This window comes from Ascaphus truei, chromosome 22, assembly GCF_040206685.1.
Source record: "Ascaphus truei isolate aAscTru1 chromosome 22, aAscTru1.hap1, whole genome shotgun sequence".
NCBI lineage: Eukaryota > Metazoa > Chordata > Amphibia > Anura > Ascaphidae > Ascaphus > Ascaphus truei.
In genome coordinates this window covers 10,297,823-10,322,137 of record NC_134504.1, presented here as the reverse complement: position 1 = coordinate 10,322,137, position 24,315 = coordinate 10,297,823, and the positions used below count along the sequence as shown (strand labels likewise).

The window sequence follows — 24,315 nt, the reverse complement described above, 5'->3', positions numbered from 1 at the left end:
CGCGACGGCTCGAAGCAGCCAATTGGCACGCCATGGAGCCTTTTCCCTTCTGTGCGTATCACGCCTCGCTCTGGGAGATAGCTACGAACCCTTGCAGGGAAAAGACGGTGATTGGACAGTGGGCTCTTTCAATATGGCGCCTGTGTGTGTGCGCAATCCTATACAGTAGTGTCAATATAACAGGCTCCATATTTATAACGGGCTCTTATACAGCCAACTAGGCCTGAAAAGTGTCAGTCACTGGGTGCAGCAGTCTCATTGGGAGTGTCACTGGGCACGGCCGTCTCATTGGGAGTGTCACTGGGCGCGCCAGTCTCATTGGGAGTGTCACTGGGCGCGGCCGTCTCATTGGGAGTGTCACTGGGCACGGCCGTCTCATTGGGAGTGTCACTGGGCACGGCCGTCTCATTGGGAGTGTCACTGGGCGCGGCAGTCTCATTGGGTGTGTCACTGGGCGCGCCAGTCTCATTGGGAGTGTCACTGGGCACGGCCGTCTCATTGGGAGTGTCACTGGGCGCGGCCGTCTCATTGGGAGTGTCACTGGGCACGGCCGTCTCATTGGGAGTGTCACTGGGCGCGGCAGTCTCATTGGGAGTGTCACTGGGTGCGGCAGTCTCATTGGGAGTGTCAGTGGGTGCGGCAGTCTCATTGGGAGTCACTTCTTGGATGGAGGGCAGTCCCCCAAGTGGAGTCTCACTCACTGGATGGAGGACATTCCCCCCCTCGGCTTTCTCTATAAACTCCAGTCTCTCCCCAGCCCCCAAACCTCCCACTCTCTTAATCCCTAGCAGTGCCAAACCAGTCCCATATTATATTCAATATCATAGAAGATACAAAGCTTATTCTTACATGATATAAATAACGGTTGCCAAGCAAGCTGAAGTTGCTCTTTGTATCTTTTGTGTCAGCGCCATTAAAATAAATGACCGTCTCATTACATCCACATTAAGGCATTCAGGAGACCGCACCTATTGTAATCCGAGCTGAGTAGGATCAATCACTAAATGTCCTATTGTACCTTGTGAAAAGAAAGGGCAGTGCTGAGGGGCTCAACTCCAGTGCTCAAGAGCCATTAACAGGTCAGGTTTTAAGGACATCCCAGCTTCAGCACAGGTGGCTCAATAAGAGGCTCAGTCAAAGATTGAGCCACCTGTGCTGAAGCAGGGACTGATTGACTAATCCCTGCTTCAGCACAGATGGCACAAAGACTGCTCGGTTTCCAAAATACATACTTGTGAAGGGCAAATGAGGTTTGATTCTCCTGGGTTAGTATCAGTAAGTATCTTGGGTAATTAACAGGGTTCAGCTCTGGGGACCGCATGCTTTTGACTTGTAAAAGAAGGAGGGGGTGGAGGGTTTAAAGCACCGTTCATGTGCCTTATGGAATAGCACTGCTTAGTAAACCGTGCCATTGTACCAATTACGTCAGTTGGTTCTTCAAATCCGACATAGCTTTAAACTTAACTGTAACTGTCCCCGACAAGCCCACTCAAAATGTGCAAACGGTATTGTGCTGTGTAATCCTGGCACCCCTGTGTATACTGAGCTGCGGTATCCCCGGATCCCTGTGTGTACTGAGCTGTGTAATCCTGGGATCCCTGTGCATACTGAGCTTTGTGATCCCAGTGCATACTGAACTGTGTGATCATGGTGTTCTCCCCACGTGTTTTTAGAAGGTAACCGATAACCCATTAGTCGTTATGAAAATTGCATGACAGGTGGCTCAATCAGACTGCACGACCTGTGCTGAAGCAGGGCTATCCTGAAAACCTAATCTGTTGGTGGCTCTTGACATCCGGAGTTGCCTGCCTGATTTAGCACCTGTTAAAGTACAGAGCTAAACTGAGGATGGTTTTGAATGAGGTAGAAATACAAAAGAAGCCGCAATGTGCAGTAAAGACTGCACTCCTAGGAATCATGATACACACATACACCTGTTTTATAAACATTACTTTATTTCAAAATTACCACCGATAAGGTACCCATAAATAAATGAATGAATACAATTATACATATTGAGTATTTACAATGTCCTGACAGAGTTCAACACAACTTCCTTTCCATTGATATTTTCCCATAATAAACTAAATCAACTAGTAAGCCTTCCCTTTATCATCGTGCTTAATGCAATTAAAAAAAACGAGTTTAAATATGCCTACTATACCTTATGCTAAGTGTTAAGACTCCAAAGAGCAAATAATATTAATACACTAATTCTATAACATGAGAAATGAGTTCAGAAAAACCCTTTCAATAACAGACAAGTCATGAGAGTATTTTGTTGGTTCATGGGGGGGTGGAAGATTCATTAAGCTCAGTTAAGTGGCATCAGAGCTTGCTCCGGTGTTAACTTCCATTGACTTGAATGGCAGTTAATACGGGAGCTCTCGCTCTCCCTCAAGCATTTTCATGGACCTTAATCAGGAAACTACTCGCAAGCCAGGTCGCTGACCATGTGGTCATTACTGACTGGTTCATCAGCAGGAAGCTGTCTGGCTGCCATCTTACTAATGAGAGCACTTAAATCATTTTTTGTTTTCCAAACAGTGTATCCCGTTTCCAGCCATTCATTGGTAAACCGATAGGACTTTGCTCTACTGTCTAAGGAATTCAATCTTACTCAAAACATTGCAATCACTCAAGCAATCTTACTTTCGATATGATTTAGTAAGCATTGTATATTTTATAGAATGTGTTATTTTTCAGTTAGGCGTTTGGGCTTGCATTTAAAGATATTCTACTATAAAATAAACACAGCAAAATGTAGACGTATTGCATGTGTTCACACTGCTATAAATGCTGTTAAAACTAGGCCCAGACGCCAACAAAACCAATTACTACTTTTTGGTCTTCAATTACTGCAGAATGATGAATTTGCCCAACGATATATAAATGCAGTACTGAAGATCAGCACGGCTGAGCTCAGCTGTTAAAGGTGTGAAGTTACTGGGCGCATAAAACACAGGTTTGTGTTTTACCATTACGGTCACTTCCTTCCCATAGAAACCAAGAAAATAAACTTGGTGATCAGTGCTTTCCCCCACCTTTAACTTACTTTGATTATTCTCTTTAAATGTACATAAATCTTACTAGCACAAATATCTACATCAGGAGTGGCCAATGCCAGTCCTCAAGGGCCACCGACAGGTCAGGGACATCACTGCTTCAGCACAGGTGGCTGTCATTAACTGAGCCACTTGTTATGAAGCAGGGATATTCTTCAAACGTGACTGTGGTGATCAGCGCTTTGCACTGTAACTTGGCAAACTGAAAATAAAACCTTGATTCGGCTATAAACTACTCAGGTTTTAACATGCTCTATAAAATGACGGTCATTACAGCGAGAAAACAGGTTAAGAACCCCCATTTCAATATTAAAATACAGGCCTGGATTTTATTTTCCATGACTAAAAAAAAAAAAACTGTGTAATTAAAATATTTAGAGATGTTCAGAAGAAAATATAAGCCAGGATTTTTCATCATTGAGTAGAGAAAGCATGATTAATAGTATTGGGATCGGTAATATTTTGATTTCAAAGAACCCATGCCTTCTGGAATCTTGGATAGTTGAAATATTTTGTGTTGCTTCTTAAATAAATATGTTGTCCATGCAGTCCTCCGGAGACAGAAATGTAAAAATCAAAGAGCCCCGCAGTTAAACGCAAAAATGTGCTACACAACTACCAAATGTGAACTTGCTGAAGGATATGGAAGCTTCCATAGATCTGCATAACAGCAGTCTACACGCCACGTTTAGGGGAATGTTGACATACATAATAAAACTCACCATTTTATATAAAAAATAAAACTCACCATTTTATATAAAAAAATATTCAAATGTTTATTTAAATTTTTATTTTTTTTAATGTTGTGTGAAATTGGATCTTTAGCTTTGGATGTTTGGCATTTGGACGATTAACAATCCAGGTTTGGAAAATGTTACCGAGTCGTTAGTTCTGTATGTTAAAAAAAATATTAAAGAGAAAGTGAACCACTGGATTGGTGCACAGTACAAGACAACTACAACCTGCCACTCAGAGGCTTTACTATTTAAAATAGAGGTTATAGGCCTAAATGGTCCACTACTGCACATATGATCCGTAAAAACAAGCACAGTCCCATTACACATTACCTTGGTAGGTAGAGCTTGCAGTCCTGGAGCTCAAGGGTTAAGCACAACCCAGCGACTGCTTGATAATGAGTCACCTGAGGAGGTTGGAAAGCTATGTTCAACACTAACACATTCCAGCAGGTAAAGAGCCAGTGCCGTTTAGATCATGTAGTGAATGATTGTACAAAAAAAAAAAAAAAAACAGATCACCACGTGTGCACATCTGTTGGAAATGATGGAAGTGGTTAACACGCAAGACCAAAGCAACCTGCAGTCATTGCTGGTAAATACACGAATCAGGCGGCTCACTGGCGTGCATGGCAGGCGACAAAGAATCACACATTTTACAGGTCTGATTCCACCCACAAGCATTCTACAAACTGAATAATGTACTTACCAACATTTAAGAGGTTACAGTAATTCCACTTCAACTGCTCCATTTAATATGGTTACCCTGTCCATGTGATAGTGCCTTCCACCACCTTTTGTTCTAAATTCCTCTTAAAACATACAACTAAATACAGATAAAACAAAGAATTGAACAAGACTTCACTTATTAGTTGATCCTGGCGAAGATGGGATTCCTGGCTAGGTGCGATACATTTTATTACACCCAACACAAAGAATGCATGTTGTAAATTATATTTAAAGACAAATTGGCGTCTTTATGCTGTATCATATATAGGTTGATTCATTATAATACTCAATATAAGCATTTTAAAATAAACACTCGTTAGGTTTATGATTACATTCTTGGCAAGAGAATGGAGGATATCACTTTCTATTTCTTTGTTTGCCAGATAAACCTGTCACTGTGTTCTTTTTCCAAATACCTGGAAGAGGAGAACCAATGTGCTTGCTTTGGGGTTTTAGTGGGATTGTACATGGTTGATATTAAAAATAAAAGGACTACAAAAATAAATACAAGTATGATCGAAAAGCATTGCAATGTCTGATCAAATGTTTCCCCACCTTTAACTTACATTGATTATTCTCTTTAGTTTACATAAATCTTATAGTACAAATATCTACATCAGGAGTGGCCAATGCCAGTCCTCAAGGGCCACCAACAGGTCAAGTTTTAAGAATATCCCTGCTACAGTACAGGTGGCTCAGTCACTGACACCCTTGTGCTGAAGCAGGGATATTCTTAAAACTTGACCTGTTGGTGGCCCTTGAAGACTGGAGTTGGCCGCCCCGGATCTATATAAACCAGTGTGTGCGCTAAAATGTGGGTGCACCGGTGGAGACATCTTGGCGTGTTTCCTACACCCCCCCCCCGTACCACCCAAAACATCTTCAAAAACAGATTAATGCCAAATCAAAAATGATCGGGAGTGCACGTTAGAAATCAAATATTATAGGAACATCAAGTACTTACAGATTACAACCAACCTGTACTGGCAGTGCTGTGGAAATGTTCTTCTCTACCAATAAGTAGCTGAAATGCTGTTGCTACAGTTAACAAAAACATAAATGGCATTAACGGGAGGTATTGTATGTGTGCGCTTTATATAACTACCCAACCCATTGTCATCCCTCCGTCATCAGCAACTTTATACAAATAATTAAATACGCTACCAAAAAGTTACGTCTTTCATATACATATTCTAGGTTTGTTCGGGTTTGATTTAATTAGCGATGGTTTCTGTTCATCTTTTTGGTCAGAAATACATTTTCTACCAGGGACATTAATTATGGGAGACACCAACTCCCTAAATAAGGACTAGCACAAGGACGTGTGTAAAGCAGTTGTGCCAACTTTTATGGAATAAGCGGTGAAGCAGGCAAATATGTATAGGGGTATCGCCCTTAAAGTAGCCATTTTTCATTTATTTAATGGCCCACTAGCGTATGCATCCTTATCTAAAACCTCTCCATAAAACGGTACCTCAACTTTCATTTATTAGGGCGTTCACAATTAAGCCCAGTGCACATAAAAACAGTTTGCCACGTGTTAAAGTTGAAAGAAATCCGTTATTAAACTTTTATCCCCCATGTGGACATAACGCACTCAAAACAGTTTTCAAACATTTGTTCTGAAAAGCCAACAACGTGGAAAATGTTCATGAGAAGGGAAGTGCCGGCTTTGAAATCTCAAGCTTATAGTTACTAGAAGCCCATGTCTGACCGGCTACACTGCACATTTTTTGCTGGCACCAATTCACCATGGAACGCTGGTTTAGGCAATCGACTTGCTTCATTGAAACACAAAGAACCAATACCTTGATTTAGTAATTCCTGAACAGTGGATACGTTAACCCAGGGGGGCTCAACTCCAGCCCTCAAGACCCAACCCCCCCCCCCCCCCCTAACAGGTCAGGTTTTCAGAATATCCCAGCTTCAGCACAGATGGCGCAATCGAAGGCAACCTCTGAACCCCTGTTTGGGGGGGGGGGGGGGGGGTGGAGGGGAGGAAGGTCTTGAGACCTGGAGTTAAGCACCCCTGGGTTACTGGGTTAACCAATACTTCTGAAAGCCTACTAAGAATTCAGAAAGTATGAAAACTGTATGTGAATCTTTGCCATCAGTTGTAAGCATTGTATATAAGTGTTACTGAAATGCAGGCAGAGTTGAATACAGTGAAAAAGTATTAAGCATTTATAGAATAGAATTTATTCATAAGATGTGGTTTAGTTACATGGTGCAGCAAAACACATGATGTATTGTCACAGTTGTAACTGGTCCTCAGTGGTGTAACTACATTGCCGCTAAACACCGCAATGCAGGGGACCCTGCCGACCAGCGCTGGTGGTTGGGCCTAAATTCCTTGCCGGCTATTGCCTCTGCTTGATGCGGGGCTGCCACTACCAATTCCTCCGCCTGGAAATCAGCCCAACCTTCAGCATGTGCCTTCGCAGCAGCTCCCACACAGACCCACAACAGCCCTATCAATCCACCCAGGTAAGATTCTTAGAGAATGGAAGGGGAGAGGGTGTGTGCAGGTGATTGCGTGCGCAGGGATGGGGGTGCACACAATTGGGTAGGAGTGGGACAGTGAGAGAAATAGAGGGGAGTGAGAGCAAGGTGTGTGGGGGCTCATAAGGCCACTGATACGGTGACCACGGTGGAAACTAGATGTGTTTTGCGCATTTTATTTGCAGGGGCCCCAATAAATGTAGTTACACTACTGCTCATCTTGATAAGATGACTAGATATTTTGCAGGTTTATGGGTCTTATTGGACCAACGTCACACGTGATCTCTGGATACCATAAGGTCTGAAGATGCTTCTGTACTCCTCACATGTGCATTTGAAAGCATAAGATCTCTTTAGACTTCAATAATTTTCAGCCGCTTTGCAACATTTTGCCAGTACTTTAACCTGCATATTATTTCCCTCCTACAATGCTGAAAGTTGTTAGTTTACCCGCCCAGAAAATATTAAAAACAGGCCAACAAGGGATTCCTAGGGAAACTTAGGGAAGTGTGTGCATGCTCAAAGCAGAAAGGAGCACTCTCCCCCCCCCCTCCAATACAAAACCAAAACATTTTGACTGATGCCGGTTTTACAAATTACCGTTATGTCCATTCTCAGCTGCAGAGAACTTTACTGCAGCAATGCCCACATATTTTTTATTTTTAATCAAAACCAGGAGGTCCCCATAGCTTAACAGCTGTATCTGTTTTATACTTCTGGGGACACCCCAGTGCCTGAGATTTTTGTTACCTTTATGTGCCAGTGTTTCCAGTCCCTTTTGGGAAATCAATATGGAAGCAACCCAAGACGTCCCCCCCCCACCCACCCAGGCCAATAGGAAGCTGCAATGTCAGACCATGATGCTGCTCTACATACTGGATGACCCTGGCTGACATCCTTGATTTTAATTGCATTTTACCAGCACTAAAAATTGTGAGCTATAGGGGAATCCCATGTCTCCAATTCTGTAAACCAATAACATTGCTACACATTGAGGGGATTGCTGCTTTAGTTGGAGTTTCAGTTTTTGGATGGAATTCTGCTTGAAAACCATGACAACCTCAAACAAAAACACATCACCTGCTCATTACAGCCACAATTGATGCAGGCTGCCTTTCACAATCCTTGTACCAAAGTCATAATGACCTCCAAACCGAACTATAGGACCGGATTTAAGAGGAAATTGTTTGGATCCATCGTGTCAAGTCACACAATAAGACGTAACATACTACACATTATCTGCTGTGCCATTTCCGATTATGTTTTGCTATGGGGAACATTTTGGAAAGAAATAAAACTGGTGCCCTGAGACGGATAAGGTTCTATTCAACAGAAATTCAGTCTCGCTCTGCATTACAATGTGAGACCCGGGCAAATGTTTAGCATAAAGCCACGAAGGTCAATGACATTTAAACAACCTAATTATTATTCACATGACAGAAAAGGGTCAGCATCTTTGGAAGATTGCACAGAAAGGTGGGGAGGGTCCCAAATGGGAGGGGAAAAAAAACTAATCTTCAACTCCCTCATAACACCTTCAAAACTCTTATTCCCTAATAAATGTCTGCATTAGAGACACCCCTTTCAATAAACTGATCTCTCAGATTAACCCCTTCAAAGCAGCACTGGTTTCTTTTTTTACTACAGGATTGAAGGGGGTCTCCGGAGCCGAACCATGTTAATTTTAGCTCCAGGGACCACGCTTCCACAGATACCGGCACCGTAATGATGGTAAGTATCTGGAGTTTAAATGTCCCAGTCACGCAGACCCACAGGAGGCTACACCGGATGATGTCACGGCTACATATTGGCCCGTGTGACAGGGCATTTTTAAACACCACCACGGTTAGAGACACTGTTCCCAGGCTGCATAGATACTGGCACGCCCTAAGGAGGTATCACTAGAAGCAGGGGCTCCCTGGAGCCGAAATTAATGAGGTTCAAGCTCCAGAGACCCCCTTTCTTCAATCCTGTAATAAAAAAAAAAAAAGACAAACCAACCAACAAAACTTGTATTGCTGCTTTAAAAAGCAGAGCAGCAACAGTTAATTGCACTCACCAACACGTGAGTCTTGATTAAACTGCAATGGTGACTATTTTAACAACGACCCTACTCCCTGCAAATGTGGGTGTCACAGCAACACTTCACATTAGTTAACAAGTGCCTTACTAAACCTTGGATCGTTTTTTTTTTTTGACGTTAGGACACTTTCTTCCATTGTGAATCAGCTATTACAAACTGGAGCGAACATGGAGTGCCGTTACATTATAGCAAATCCTATATATTTATTTAAGTCTGACTGCAACATTAAAAAGGGCTCATTTATATTGAAGATTGCTGTAGACATTTTTGCGCCCTGTTTTATTTCCGACTCATTTGGCCAGTAAAACCCTCCCACGGGAGGTATACGTCAGCTAGTGACAAACCAACATAGACTATATATTTAATACAAAAACAGCTTGGGAGAGATCAGATATGTAGAAAGTAAGACGTTGGGTAGCAGATGGTGGATTTTTGTTGAGTAGAGCCCTTCATGCGCATCTTTTCACGGGTTGGTTTCCACAGAAATACTTAAAGCAACAGATAAATCAGAAATTGATCCTTTTAGTAGCGATGGTATGACTTTATTGAGCAGCAAACATTTTCCACACACAAGTCTGTGGATACTTTGAAGCATAACCATGCTTGAACATTCATTAAAAATAAAAAAAAAGGGGGGGGACACACAAATATTTCAATAGTTTGTGACCCACGGTGTGGTGTTTAGTACACAAATACAACAACATACTGCTTTTGTTGGGAGCATGCAATATAAAGGAATAGCAAAATGTTTAAAGGACACGCTAGAAAGTTTACTGCAGTCTTAAAGAAACAGGGGAGTGGAAAGCAGGGATAAGCAACTTGCTTTTATATCGGCATATGAACCTGATGCATTAAGGTTGAAGACTCACGCACTAAGAATTGCTATTACCCATGGGTTGCCAAATACTATAATGGTAAAAATATAAGAAAAATCTTCTGCAATCGCCACTGGATATATAAATAAACCGAAATAATGTCTCATTTGGGACTTGCAGAGTTTATTTTTACTGTTATGGTATTGAAGAATACGAGTTTGTGCAGCAAGAGAGGGACTAAACGTGCAAGTCACTTGCACACAAAAGAAAGACAACACTACACAGCTATTCCACTAAGTCCTAAGTGTTCCTAAATTAAATAAAACGATAGGGGCTTTCACCAAACTTGCTGCAAGTTTGGGGACATATATATCCAACAGCTAAAGCTGTGAAAGCCCCTGGAAATTAATAAAATAAATCCCACTTGCCTCAGACTGAACAGGGCAACACTGAGACTCAGCCTCAGCCTGTCCTATGGCAGTGCTATAGGGAGAAGAAACATTTTAATTTTAGAAAACATGTCCCAGGCAGTCTCATCTGAAACACATGCAATTACTTAAATTGTATTAAACAGTCCCAATGGTCAAGCCAATCAATATACAGCACCATATACTTGGTCCAACTCCAGTGCTCAAGGGCCACCAACAGGTCAGGTTTTAAGGATATCCCTGCTTCAGCACAGGTGGCTCAAAGACTGAGCCACCTGTGCTGAAGCTGCAATATCCTGGAAACCTGACCTGTTGGTGGCCCTTGAGGATGGAGTTGGCCGCCCCTGGTGTAAACCGTAGGGGTAATACGCTTCTATAATGCCTGCTTTGTGCATATTGACTGGTGCCTGAACAATGGAGCCAAGACACAAAAATACTATATCCCTGGCGACAAACTTCTGCCTTAAACACTTAAGCTGAACATCAAGAAAAACTTAGTGGTGACACTTAAGTCCCCTTTTAAACCACAATGTAGTTAGACCTGTACAAATATTAACAGGTTTAACGGTTTCTGTAGGTGCAAGCCCTTCTGTTGAGGCCAAAAACAGCTTAGTACCAAACACCGCATCGACATTAATGGGCTCATCTTTGCATCTCCCAGTAATTTCCTAGACCAGGGGTGGCCAACCCAAGTCCTCAAGGGCCACCAACAGGTCTTCAGGATATCCCGGCTTCAGCACAGGTGGCTGGCTCAGTCTTCCACTGAGCCACCTGTGCTGAAGCTGGGATATCCTGAAAACCTGACCTGTTGGTGGCCCTTGAGGCCGGTAGGAGTTGGCCACCCCTGTCCTACACCAACAAACTACAAAAAGTGGTCTATCTGACCTAAAACTGAAGACCAATGGTTACATTTCTAGCTGCAGGAGTAACCAGAGAACAGAAGCCGTGTTTTCAAGTGCGTGTTGGAAGGTGCGACATTGACCCTTAAAAAAAACAACTTGTATTGAAACGCAGGTTAATATCTGTACAGGTCTGCCTACTATGCAACAGAAAAAAGTAAACACATTTGACAACATGCAACAGAGTATTCAAACAATAATCAAAAACATACACAGCATCGATAGTGATGTAGTGTGTTAAACCAAGGGAACTGTGGCATGCATCTGTACAAACCTTGGAAAGATGGTCCACAGCTGGTAATGAGTAAAAAAGGCATATAAAAGGTTTCTCTTGTTTTATTACAATGTGGGGGTTTTTAACAGTACAGATTAGGTCATTTGACTTCAGTGGGTCAGTAAATGAAACCCTGCAATAAGAAGTCTAAACACATAAAATATTGTTTCAATCACAATTAAGTTGGAACAGATAACGCCCTCACCAACGACTGTTGGGGACAAAAGTCCAACAGCACCCGGAGGTGCTGTGAAGGCTTCACTTAACAAAGAGCAAAGTAATGTTACAGAACTTGCCTTTAGGGTGGTATTTGGCGCCTTCATAATTAAACGAACCATATTTACTATACGCCACTTCTAAAAACCTAGATGAAACATGAAAAAGAAGCCATACAGTATAAATCGCATCAGGAACATTTCCTGTTCTGTGTTACCCCTCCCCAAATAAAAATACCCCTCCCCCAAGTAAAATGAATGTCCAACAGTTCCTGGTATGCGGGAAGATATGGTTTTAGTCACAATGGAGCTCTAATTGACGGGAGCTTGGCTAAATAAAAAGCACAAGATGAGAAAAGGTTTAATCTCCAAACCTATTAAATAGCGCAGCAACGTCAGTAGCGGCCACCTTGAGACATAACAGGGGGTCTTATTCCCATCAGAGGCCGAGGGGGCCCGCCTTGGTATTGAGGGACCATGGGGGGTCCTTGCCCATAGGGAGGCATAGCACCAGGATGATATCCAGGTATACCTTGGTGTGGGCCGCCATACTGACCTGAAACAAGAGGAGATGCTGTTATGACAGACATTATGGAAGAGCGAGACAGCCCCCAACCATTTGAAGATGCGCACCTTCCTATTTTTAGGTCTATATATTGAAATTGGCGACCATCTGAAGCAACCCAATACGCAGCGCAACTGGCAGTAAAACGGCCAAGAATAGTCAGATGTGCCAGGAATGGCCACCAATGCCGTGAAATACCAAGAAGCCATATTGCCCTCTAAAAGGTCACAGTTGGCTGTGGAGCGCCATGGAACACAAGGCAAGTCTCCATTTTGAAAAATGGAAAACCATGTTGGGACAGAGGGGGATATTTAGGCAAAATCTTTAAGAGTTGGGAAATTGGCCTCATTTTCACATGAAAAATAAATAACCATCAAGATGATGCTCCAATAAGTAGTAAATATTAAGTAATTTTACAGAACATGAGCCATAGTGACACTACTGCGCAGTGCTACATCAGAACAGTATTACAAGGGTTAAACACTAACCATGAGGCGGCATTGGATGCCTCATTCCTTGCTGTTGGGGAGGGATTCCAGGCTGCTGCCCCATCAATGCCCCTAGTGGCCCAACAGATTGATTATTCAGATTGCTCATGGGAGCCTGGCCAGGCCTAGGAACATTGCGTTGGTACTTGTGGTGTGTCGCTCGTTTCTCTTCCTAAAAAAAAATATGGACAGAAGAAAAAGGGGGGAAAAAAAGGGAACAGTGCACACATTAGGTTTAGACACCCGAGGAGGTTACAAGCTCATTAGCTTCCAAGTGTTAACATTTTTCAATGTGTAACATTACTTCGGTGTCACAGCGTTGTGTTACAATGGCCAACACCTGCACCAAACACCCCAAATTCACAATATTGAAGCGCTTCACACAAACCAACATTATGTTAGAACACTTGAACAATTATATAAAAGGCAGACAAGACCTTACTTTAACCACCAACACAGCTCAGACCGGACCCCCCCCCCCCCCCCCACCCACACACACACACACACACACACACACACACACACTGAGCAAACCGGTTTTACATAAATCACTACAGTATAAAACACTTCAAACTGGAGTATTAGTTCTTAATGCAGAATTCACTTTCTTACATTCAGAAAAACAAGCATACTGAAGACCGATGTACTTACCAATGATATATCCTCATCTGGATGGATCAACTTACTAGTTGCACTAGTTGTTGTCAGGGTAGCAGGCTTACTTGTTACGGAAGTAGCTGGTTTCGCAGCAGTGCTGTTTGTTGTGCTAGTGGTCGACATGTTTGACTGGGTATAAGCGGGGAATGTTGCTTTAGGGGGCTCTGTAGTTGTGACAGGTGCATTGTTCAAAGGCTTGAAATCCGTGCCAACCGGTCCTGCCACAGTGGCTTGAGCCTGACAAACAAACCATATGTTAAATACAATTCAATCATAAGGAAAAGGTGTTTTCAGAACCACAGCAAGTCAAAACACTACTACATCAATGTGCAAATTATGCAGCAGAAGCCAGGACCACCACAAGCAAACAGAGTAAAGGCAGTTGTAAATTTGCAAAAAAATGAAATTGCACTTAAACTAGATGCAGGGAAACAGATAAATAGAAGATAAACATTCAAACGCACTCTCTCCCCAACCAGCACTAGCAATATGGTCTAAGAGAGCATACAAGTGTATATTATGCTCTTATTCAAAATGAGACACGACTGCACAGCAAGTCATTTCCAGAGACTTTAGCGCACATTAACGTAGCCAATATTAGGAATATTAACAGTAAACATGTTTTCCCATGCATATCTGCCCACTCAAATGCATCACCGATTGCATGCATTAACCCTTCAGAAGCATAACTGAAAATGTCCTTTTCCCAGATTAGGCCAAGTGAAAATGCAGTTGCTTTGTTTTACTTTTGTTGGCTGTCTAATGTTTTAGATCGCGCCTCCAAAGGGTTAATTTGTGAAGCAAATAAAACTGCAATTTCCTGCATACTTGTGCCGTGCTAGGAAACAGCGCTTTAGAAGGCGCAGGCAGACTTTCTGAATTGGAGGACGCGGTACTTGAGCTTGTGACGGGGGATCCCATCTGCAGCACAAAGAGAGGAAGCAGTGAAAAGTCTAACAAACTGGTGAGGAAGAATATTTGGACCTGCGCTAAGGGACAGGTTTTTGAGATAAAGCCAAATTACAGAACAAATCCTACTTGACAGTAGGTGCAATTACCTGGAAAACCCAGCCCCAAAGCAGCATGACACCCGATCTATTTTGGCATTCCAACTAAACCACCAATAAAGGAGCAAGCTCTTACGGACCATATTTGGGAAAGCTGTATGCAGTAAGGCACAGATTTAGTAAATGGTGCAAAGATGTAAGGCATTGTATAATCCAGGGGTCTCCAAACAGCCCGGGGGCCACATCAGGCCCCCCACAAGATTTTACCCATCCCGCAGCAACTTGAAATTAATTGATTGATTTATATATATATATATATATATATATAAATCAATCAATCAATCAGTGTAAGCCCAGCATCCTTTGTAATTGTCACATTTCTCTTTAGTTCTGAATCATGCCGATTACCCCCAAAAGATCCAAACAAAAAAACGTATTCATTTATAAAATATATACAAATTATAAAGATTTTTTTTCTTCGGCCGGCAAAAATGTGTAGAATATACGATGTATCCCTCGTACTGAAAAGTTTGGAGACCACTGGTATAATTCATTAAAATGGGCCCATCTTAAAGCAGCAATACAGGTGGTTTCATTTGTTTGTTTTTTAAATTACAGGATTGAAGCAGGGCGTCTCCAGAGCTGAACTGTTAATTGCAGCTCCCAGGACCCCCTGCTTCAAGAGATCCTTACCTCCGTAGCGGTGCCGGTATCTCTGCGGAGTTTAAATGTCCCGGACACGCGGGCTATTTAAAAGCCGCCATTTTGTTAGATACACCGTTCCCAGTCTGCATTAATACTGGCACCCCCTACGGAGGCAAGTATCTCAGGAACGGAAATTAACACTGTTAAAGATCCTGTAATAAAAAATAAGATTTCCCATGCCCCCCCCCCCCAATTATTTTTAGCCCATATTTCAACCTCTAGCTTAACTTGAAAAACAAAAACAAAACTACAGTACTTTGTTGTTAAAGTTACCACTGCTTTCAGTGGATAAGGCATGAAGTTGTAACACGCTACAAGTATTCACACACATTATATAAAGGGAAGCAACACATCGGAAGGAGGCGACTGTTCCCAGTCACAAATCACTGACTGCAAACAACTAGTTACATCTTAACCAACATTAGGAATGCTGGGCTACTAGGTATAGGTCAACACTACTCGGAAACCACATGACCATGCAAACAACCCACAAAGAACATTATGGCTGGGATGGCCTGCACTGGCGGCCATTGCCACTCAAGTTCATGGCAAGAACAGGGCACGATACACCACATGGGCTTTTTGCTCAATCCCAGCCTCATTCAGCAGAGAAAACCTGAAAATGTAATACATTAAAAGGAAAATAAACAAGGTGTCCTTACCTGTCCTGCACTAGGGAAAAGTGGTTTGGGGGCAGACTGCATGGTAGGTGCAGATGTACTAGGAATGGCAAGCCTGCCAACAACTCCAGACGAAGTAATAGCCTGCGCTTGGGTCATAGGATGGATGCCAGGACGGGGGCCGACAGGTGGTGGGATGCCTATAACATTTATATGGAGAGAGGTCATTCACGTGTCCAACCCATTCCAGCTGAACACAAGAAATGTTTTACTTTGGACGTAGCAGTTTGTTTCATTGTGCTTTATATTTCAGCTAGTCTATTAAACAAGTATTGTATGTGGCTGCACTGGTACCCCATTACTCCGTCTCTTACCCGTGTTTTTTTATTGAATTACGTTTTCCATAAATAAAAAATATGATATTTCCCCCTCTGGTGACAATTGGCTAATAGCCGTTGGACAGATGAAAATGTGCAGCAACACTCGGCATCGTCACTGCTCCCTACCAAGGACACTGTTTACCTGAACACTGGAGCGATGACCAATTAGCATCCAAGAAAACATTACCTACCTGGTGGTAAACCGGACATCATATGGGGTATTCCTGGGCCGTGATGATGCAGCATCCCACCTATGGACATCATTCTGTTCGAAAACAGACTTGGGAATTTAAAGAAAAGAAAAAGTTGTATGAAAAGGTAAAATATTAATTTGAGCTCACATCTTAAGTAGCAACAGAGTAGAATGTACACTAACCTAACACTTTAGAACATTTACACTATCAGTACTATACAATAATCTGGTATTATGGTATTTACAAGTGTTTTACAGATTACATATTTTATTTAAAGATAGAGCATTTTGTACTAACCCATGATGCATTCCTGGCATACCAGGAGGTATTCCAGGCATCAACGGTGGAACAGCTTGCATCAATGGAGGTATACCTTAAAAAAGGGGAAAAAAAACAGTTCAAGTATAATGTATATTGCTGGCCAGGAAGATCTGACATACACTACACTACTGAAGAGCTACACTACCTCATGACTAATGGAATGTTTATAGGAAGATCAACCCGCAAACGCAAACAGACATCCCATTAACTACTGCATTTTATGCATAAAGAAAACATAATTTGGTTTTAGCACTGTAGACGGCAGTTAATTGCCACAATTGCCTGAGGTTTCTGCTCCTCACAATAGACCACACACTTGGATGCCTGTGAAGTTTAGAAAAAAGCAGTATAATCTCAGAGAATAATTTACAGTTGATCACCAAAGAGATAAAGCCTACAAGTCTTCTCACAAACATCTGAAAGTACATCGAGTATATACGTCATGGGAACTTACAGATGTAGCTAGACTTGCTGTGTTCGGTGTGGTGATCACAGCCACGAGAACATTAACTGGCTTGGGAGGATTCTCTCTACAGGGTCCCTGCTTCCAAATAGGACCGTGCAGCATTAATCCTGTTGGGCCATCAAGAAACGGATGCTGACCTTTTAGATGAGCTGCGCAGCAGGCCCCAGCAGCTCTGAAGGTAAGAAGCAGTCTTCGATCTGTCCCAACCCCGACAGATGTCAGAATATGGGTCTCTACATCATGAGGGGGAATACTAGAGAACCAGTCTCATCTATGTCATCAAGATGGCTGGCCAAAACATCCAACACTGGCCAGCCCATCATGACATAGATGACCGAATATGGTCCTATAGTAGCCACCCTCATGATGTAGAGACCCATATTCTGGAATCTACGACCTCCGGGGACTTGGGACAGACTTGAAACAGCTTCTTACCTTTTGGAGCTGCTGGGGGCGGTTGCGCAGCTCATCCATAAATGTTAGTATTGGTTTCTTGGTGGCCCAACAAGATTAACGGTGCTGGGCCTCTTTCAGAAGCAGGGACCCTCGTAGCGTTAATCCTCAAAGGGCGCAAAAAATGCACTGTTCTGTGTGCCACGGATATTAGCATGTTGGTCTGCAGGACAAAGAACGGTAAATCTGGCTGGATCTGTATGTCCTTAAACGTCAGATTCAACCAAAGTATTTGATATATCTAGGCGGTTTCTTTTTAGTGAAATGAGCACTCTTCGGGGGATTATGTACACAGCTGAAATTCTGTAAGAGTGCAGGTATTACAGTACCTGGAGGCATTCCTGGTGCCCCTGGCATGCCATGGTGTAGGCCTGGCTGTCCCATTGCAGGCATGTAGCCCTGCTGCGGCTGCATTTGTGGTTGAAATGAAGTGGATGCTACTGAATCGTCATCGTCAAATTCATCAGAGTCATCTGGGTTTTTCTTTTTCAGGCTCTCTGCTGCAAAAACAATGTGTACAATTTGTTACGCTATCTGCAACCTTCCCATGGAGAAAGAATTTCAATGTCAAGTCATATTTTCTAGGCACAATCAACCATTACATTGTTCATTTTTTGTTGAAGGACAACTATTTTCCAGTGCTGCATGCTCGATCAGTCCTAGATTAGAACGCATTTATTATTTTAAGATTGATAACTTGCCCGATGAACATCGAGTATTATTCATCTGACTTGAATGGGAGGTTTGTGTAGTAGAATCCAATTGCTACTATTGGACCTTAATAAATAACTCCTTTTAGGCTTAAAAAGACTTTACTAAGCAATGCATCTTTTGGCCTCGGATGCTAGATGTAGATGCAGAATGTAAACTTAGTATATATCCAAATGAAACCATCTGCATGGAAATATAATCTGCCCAACATTTAAATTATTTTGTCACCTTATGTGTTTACTAGTTTAAAGTGGGTTTGCACTAGGACATATTAAAACAGAGTAGTTCTACAGACTAACTGGTGGAAGTTCGTACCTTGCGTTTTTTGTTCAAGTAATCGCCTCCTTTCATCCATGTCTTTTTCAGGAATACCTTCCATGCCATAAATTTCCAGTTCAATATCGGTCCTTCCTGGGATGGCATTCGGTACAGCGTCTATCGTTTCTTTGTGCACCTGCAGGAAATACCCATGAGTCTGAATGAAACGTTCCAGGACATTATGCATTGTCATACAAAAGCATTGCCTTGGACACTTACCTGCATACAATGGATAGCTAAACCAGGTCCTGTGTAAAGCTTTTTGTGACATATATGGCATTTAAAATGTTTTGCTTTTTGATGCTGGATAAGGATTTTCTCATCGTCAAAGTCTCTGTTGCAATACCTGTTCAAGAGTATTAAGGAAACCGAACTGCAAACTTTTTTGATAATCTGACCATATCCCTTTTAAATAGCAGGACAGTTTATAAAGGACATACTTGAAAATGCGAGGTACTGTATTTTCACTGGTAAAATAGTTAAAATAAATGTGTAAAAAGGAGTTGGTAAGCATAATTTTGCCAGTGGCGCAGACTTTAGTACTATCGGAGGACACAACTGAAAGACGTGAATCCATTTACACCCTATGGGAAAACATTCAGCTAGAAAAACAGGTAATGGCCCGACACTGTTCTGATTAGCAGCAGTGGGCCTGGGTTGACATGTGCCTTGGGACCGGTGAGGACCGGGAATTGTGGTTCCCGGTGAAGTCGGAGTTGAGACCACCCACCACCCCCAGTATCGTCTCTACCAAGATGACTATTGTACTTATCCCCCACTTTTCTTTGCTGAACCCCACGAGAAAGAGATAGACGTAATTACATTTGAGAATTCACTTTGTATCAACGATTGGTTGGATAATTCCCCACTAAACGAGTTGTTAATCCCCAATGGTCTAAAACACTAAAAGCAGATGGTATCAGCTTTCATGCCATCACAAGCAACTGGTCAGGCGTGACAATTTAAATTGGACAAAAGAAAATATATGCGTAATGATGGCGCACAAATTCCAACAAGAAACTAAACATAAATGCAAATACTGTGCTACAGCCCATTTGATCTTCTATGCATTGCACTGCCTTTAGCCGAGTGATTAAACAATTAATAACATAGAAAATTATTTATTCTGCCAATTAAAAATGCCTAGTCCTGTTTTGAATGCCTGAATACATTTAAAAAAGATCTGTTAATGTCAGTGCATCTTTTCAGATGAACGATTACAAATCATCTTCTGCTCACAAGTTCGTAATGTTCATCTTTTGCTGCTATGTCACATTATACCCGTTAACGGGTACCGATTTCCAGCCTTTTATGCACATCACACACTTTTCTGTAATAGGTTTTAGACTCATACAAAGATCACATGCCTAGTCCATTTATACCAAAGTAAGACCCTGAATTAATCTCTATATATTCCTGTTACCAAACATTCCACCCCTTGCAAATGTAACACACCACCATGATTAAGGCACAACACCCAGCAAAACTGCTCAAATGCAGCCATCTGGGTGACAGGCTGTGAATGTGAACAGATCCCATATTTATTTCCTGTAACACCGGTTACACCTCCTAGAGAATTGATTGATCACTCTCTGCATAAAACCAAACTCTGCACGATTAGTGTTATACTGATAAACTAGGTATGTTGTAAAATATATTATATATCCACAGTGTGTGTGTATATATATCAAAATATCGAAGATGGACGGAACTCCCGGGTTTTATACAAAAGACTAAATGTATTGGTCACACATCAGATTGTCATTTTAGTCTCAGGGAACTTTTTCAAGGGGAGAAGCAATCTGATTTTTGACAGTTTTCCTTCAATATCTTATTTGAATTTTGTTTGCTGCTGCTGTAGCAACTATCTATGTTTAAACAAGTGTCCTTTTTTTGTAACACATATTATATATATATATATATATATATATATATATATATATATATATATATTAGTGTGTAATGTGACACTATACAGAGCATATGTGTGTGTGTGTATATATATATATATATATATATATATATATATATATATATATATATATATATGACATTACACTATATAAATCTGAATCTAATAAATAAATATTACATATATATAAACTAATATTACACTGCAATATATAAATATACAGCATATACATATACATATATATTTACAAACTGAAATATAGACCCCACACAAAGTACTCTATGTACATACATGTACATCTATCCTGTGTATAGAGCATGTATGAGAGGAATCGCTGCGGCCCGTAGGGTGGCTCCCACACAGTGAGGTAACAAGACAGTCACACGCGGCCTAGTAACCCCCCCTCCCGCCAAACCCTTCGCACGAAGGATACCAGCACCAGGGCTTCAGCTGCTTCTTCTTCTTCCTTCCCATTGTGTCTCGGGGGGGAGGGGAAGAGACGGTCTTTAGCCCACTGGTTCCACCACAAGCGGGAGGGGGAAAGCCGGGAGAACGGCGGCAGGTTCCGTTAATACGAGAGAATAAAAGGGGAGGACAAGATGGCGCCGGGACGAAGTTAGCGTTCGGCGGACCAGCATACACCGCGCCGCGTGCTAGGCGGGGGGAGGGGGGATCGGAAGGGCCACTCCCACCGTTAGGAGCGCGCGCAGGGTGGAAAGAGCCAGGCGCCGCCCACAAAGGGAGCACGCGCTGAGGGGGCGGGGGGAAGGAGGAATACCTAGGCGCCGCCCACACAGTGAGCTAGCGCTGAGGGGGGGGGGGAGGAGGAATACCTAGGCGTCGCCCACATGGAGCGCGCGCAGGGAGGGAGGAGGCATAATTAGGCCCCGCCCACCGTCATTTTCCTTAAAGGGACAGCAGCCACATAGTTATTGTTTGGATGAAGCGGGGCAATGGTGACTTTTAATGTATATAGCGCCCACAGTGTACTCAGCGCTTTAGGGCCAGCTCAGACAGAACGCCATGTGACTTATAGTAAGCGCAACGTGACGGAGCGACGGCTTGGGGCGCGATCGCTGGAAGTCGTCTCAATTTGGTTTTTCCAGCGACCGCAGCCTGACGTCGCCGGCACTATAAGCGCAGCCTGACGTCGCCGGCACTATAAGCGCAGCCTGACGTCGCCGGCACTATAAGCGCAGCCTGACGTCGCCGGCACTATAAGCGCAGCCTTACAAAGAGGCGATACGGTACAGGGAGTTATAATAATACAATCAGCGCAACAAAGTCAGACACTCGGAAAGGGATTCCCTGCCCCGGGGAGCTTACACTCTAATAAATCAGGATCTGGGATCTCGCGGCTGTCACCTGCCGGTAACCCGCCGAAACGTACTAACCTACAACCCCATCACCCCATTCCTGGGCTGCAAACATACCCCAAGGGGAAAATTACAGATAAAACAATAAACTGCGCACCAAATGTGTAAAATTGTGATGTTAAAACTAATATTGAGTGTATATAACAACCTGATAGATTGATATAATAAAAAGTGCACTAATACGGTTTTAAGAGAACACAAACTTGTATTCCTAAAAGTGTCAAAGCAATAATATATATATATATATACAGTGTTCGACAAACCTATACATTTGCACGCCCCGGGCGAGTGGATTTAACATCATGGCGAGCTCCTATTGGCCCAAGCAGCACACGTTTGGTACTAGGTGGCGAGTAGATTTTTTTGTTCGGCGAGTAGATTTTTTGGTGATTTGTCGACCACTGTATATATATATATAATAAAAATAAAATACAAAAACCTTTAACAATCAAGGAGAGTCTGCAGCTTGTCAGAATGGATGGCCCAATCTTCACACGCAGTACATGTAAAAAAGTAATTATATTGTGACAATAATAAAGTGTAAATGATTGCACGTACAAGAAAGACTAATCATATAAGCAGGGCGTGTTTAGGGTACGTTACCACTCTGGAAGATGGGGACTTGCTTCGCGAGGCTCCTTCAGCATACACTGCTCCTGATCCAGTATATTAAGTAGCAGCAGGGGTAGCCAAACAAGCTAGCAAGTATTGTCTGTAACACAGTATTGTATTGTATGTCTTTATTTATATAGCGCCATTAATGTACATAGCGCTTCACAGTAGTAATACATGTGGTAATCAAATAAATAACAGATAATATAAATAACAGATCATGGAAATAAGTGCTTTAGACATAAAAGTAACATTAAGGAAGAGGAGTCCCTGCCCCGAGGAGCTTACAGTCTAATTGGTAGGTAGGGAGAACGTACATAGACAGTAGGAGGGAGTTCTGGTAAGTGCATCTGCAGGGGGCCAAGCTTTATGTATCATGTGTTCAGAATATCCACAGTGCTATTCATATGCTTCTTTAAGCAAGTGTGTCTTAACGTGGGTCTTAAAGGTGGATAGAGAGGGTGCTAGTTGGGTACTGAGGGGAAGGGCATTCCAGAGGTGTGGGGCAGTCAGTGAAAAATGTTTAAGGCGGGAGAGGGCTTTAGATACAAAGGGGGTAGAAAGAAGACATCCTTGAGAAGAACGCAAGAGTCTGGATGGTACATAACGAGAAATTAGGGCTGAGATGTAAGGAGGGGCAGAAGAGTGTAAAGCTTTAAAAGTGAGGAGGAGAATAGAGTGTGAGATGCAGGATTTGATCAGAACCCAGGAGAGGGATTTCATGAGGGGAGATGCTGAGACAGATTTAGGAAAGAGTAGAGTGATTCTGGTAGAAGCTTTTAGGATAGATTGTAGGGGAGACAGGTGAGAGGCAGGGAGGCCAGACAGCAGGAGGTTACAGTAATCAAGACGGGAGAGAATGAGCGCCTGAGTCAGAGTTTTAGCAGCCAAGCAACAGAGGAAAGGGCGTATCTTTGTTATATTGCGGAGGAAAAAGCAACAGGTTGTAGATATGTTTTGAATGTGAGGGGCGAATGTGAGAGAGGAGTCGAGTGTGACCCCTAGGCAGCGTGCTTGGGCTACTGGGTGAATGATCGTAGTTCCAACAGTAATGTGGAAGAAGGTAGTAGGGCCAGGTTTGGGAGGAAGTATGAGGAGCTCTGTTTTAGCCATGTTGAGTTTAAGGCGGCGGAGGGCCATCCAGGATACAGCAGAGAGACATTCAGAAACTTTGGTTTGTACAGCAGGTGTAAGGTCGGGTGTTGAAAAGTACATTTGTGTGTCGTCAGCATAGAGGTGATATTTAAACCCAAAATATGTTATTAGGTCACCTAGAGTGAGTGTGTACAGAGAAAAGAGAAGAGGTCCCAGGACAGAGCCCTGGGGTACCCCCACAGAGAGATCAATAGAGGAGGAGGAGGTGTTAGCAGAAGAGACACTGAAAGTACAATGGGAGAGGTAGGATGAGATCCAGGATAGAGCTTTGTTCCGAATACCAAAAGTAAGAGTACCCAATAAAGGTTATATTGAAGAGACAAATGGAAACAAATCTCTCCTGCTCCGTCCGATCCGCTTCAGCTCAAAGCCCGTCAGGGAACAGCAAAGCTTCCGACTCGCCACACTCACAGACCGGGACTCTGATGTCACCTCAACACGCTGTAGGTCCACAACAGGCTCCCCAGTGATCAGTGAAGTAAACGAAAGTCCAGTGGGTAGTGCAAGCAGGATCAAAGATGCTGGTAGTATTGCAGGAGTGTCCAATGTAGTATAAATAATCCTACATGTTTCGTAGCGAACTACTTCGTCAGCGTTAGAGTGCACTTACCACATGTATGCCATGTTGTCA

The 24,315-nt window shown here is 42.7% G+C and overlaps 1 protein-coding gene across 5 annotated transcripts; it reads right to left on the bottom strand.

Annotated features, from left to right (window-relative positions):
- Positions 1-3,850: 3,850 nt before the first annotated feature.
- On the bottom strand, positions 3,851-21,196 carry ZNF207 (zinc finger protein 207). 5 transcript variants are annotated; one of them, XR_012789830.1, is made up of 13 exons: positions 20,975-21,196; positions 18,849-18,975; positions 18,627-18,765; positions 17,930-18,100; positions 16,658-16,733; positions 16,358-16,446; positions 15,829-15,986; positions 14,283-14,375; positions 13,449-13,691; positions 12,798-12,969; positions 12,119-12,300; positions 10,357-10,411; positions 3,851-5,566 (listed from the first exon to the last, which is right to left on the bottom strand). XR_012789830.1 is itself a non-coding variant. In XM_075579932.1 (12 exons), exons 1-11 carry the CDS (start codon positions 21,013-21,015, stop codon positions 12,140-12,142), a joined length of 1,470 nt encoding a protein of 489 aa, XP_075436047.1. In that variant the 5' UTR covers positions 21,016-21,196; the 3' UTR covers positions 9,634-10,411; positions 12,119-12,139. The 5 variants fall into 5 exon arrangements, 4 of the variants coding, with proteins under 4 accessions (XP_075436047.1, XP_075436046.1, XP_075436045.1 ...); XM_075579932.1 differs by lacking the exon at positions 3,851-5,566 and having other exon boundaries at positions 9,634-10,411; XM_075579931.1 differs by lacking the exons at positions 3,851-5,566; positions 10,357-10,411 and adding an exon at positions 11,576-11,893.
- Positions 21,197-24,315: the final 3,119 nt, after the last annotated feature.

Excerpts from the sequence above, each read along its gene's own strand:
- ZNF207 (XM_075579932.1), bottom strand. The coding sequence starts at position 21,015 with ATGGGAAGGAAGAAGAAGAAGCAGCTGAAGCCCTGGTGCTG. Across the intron at positions 14,376-15,828 it reads TTTTCCCTAGTGCAGGACAG|ATGGGATCCCCCGTCACAAG; the intron begins GTAAGGACACCT and ends TTTGTGCTGCAG. Across the intron at positions 12,970-13,448 it reads CAGATGAGGATATATCATTG|GAAGAGAAACGAGCGACACA; the intron begins GTAAGTACATCG and ends ATTTTTTTTTAG.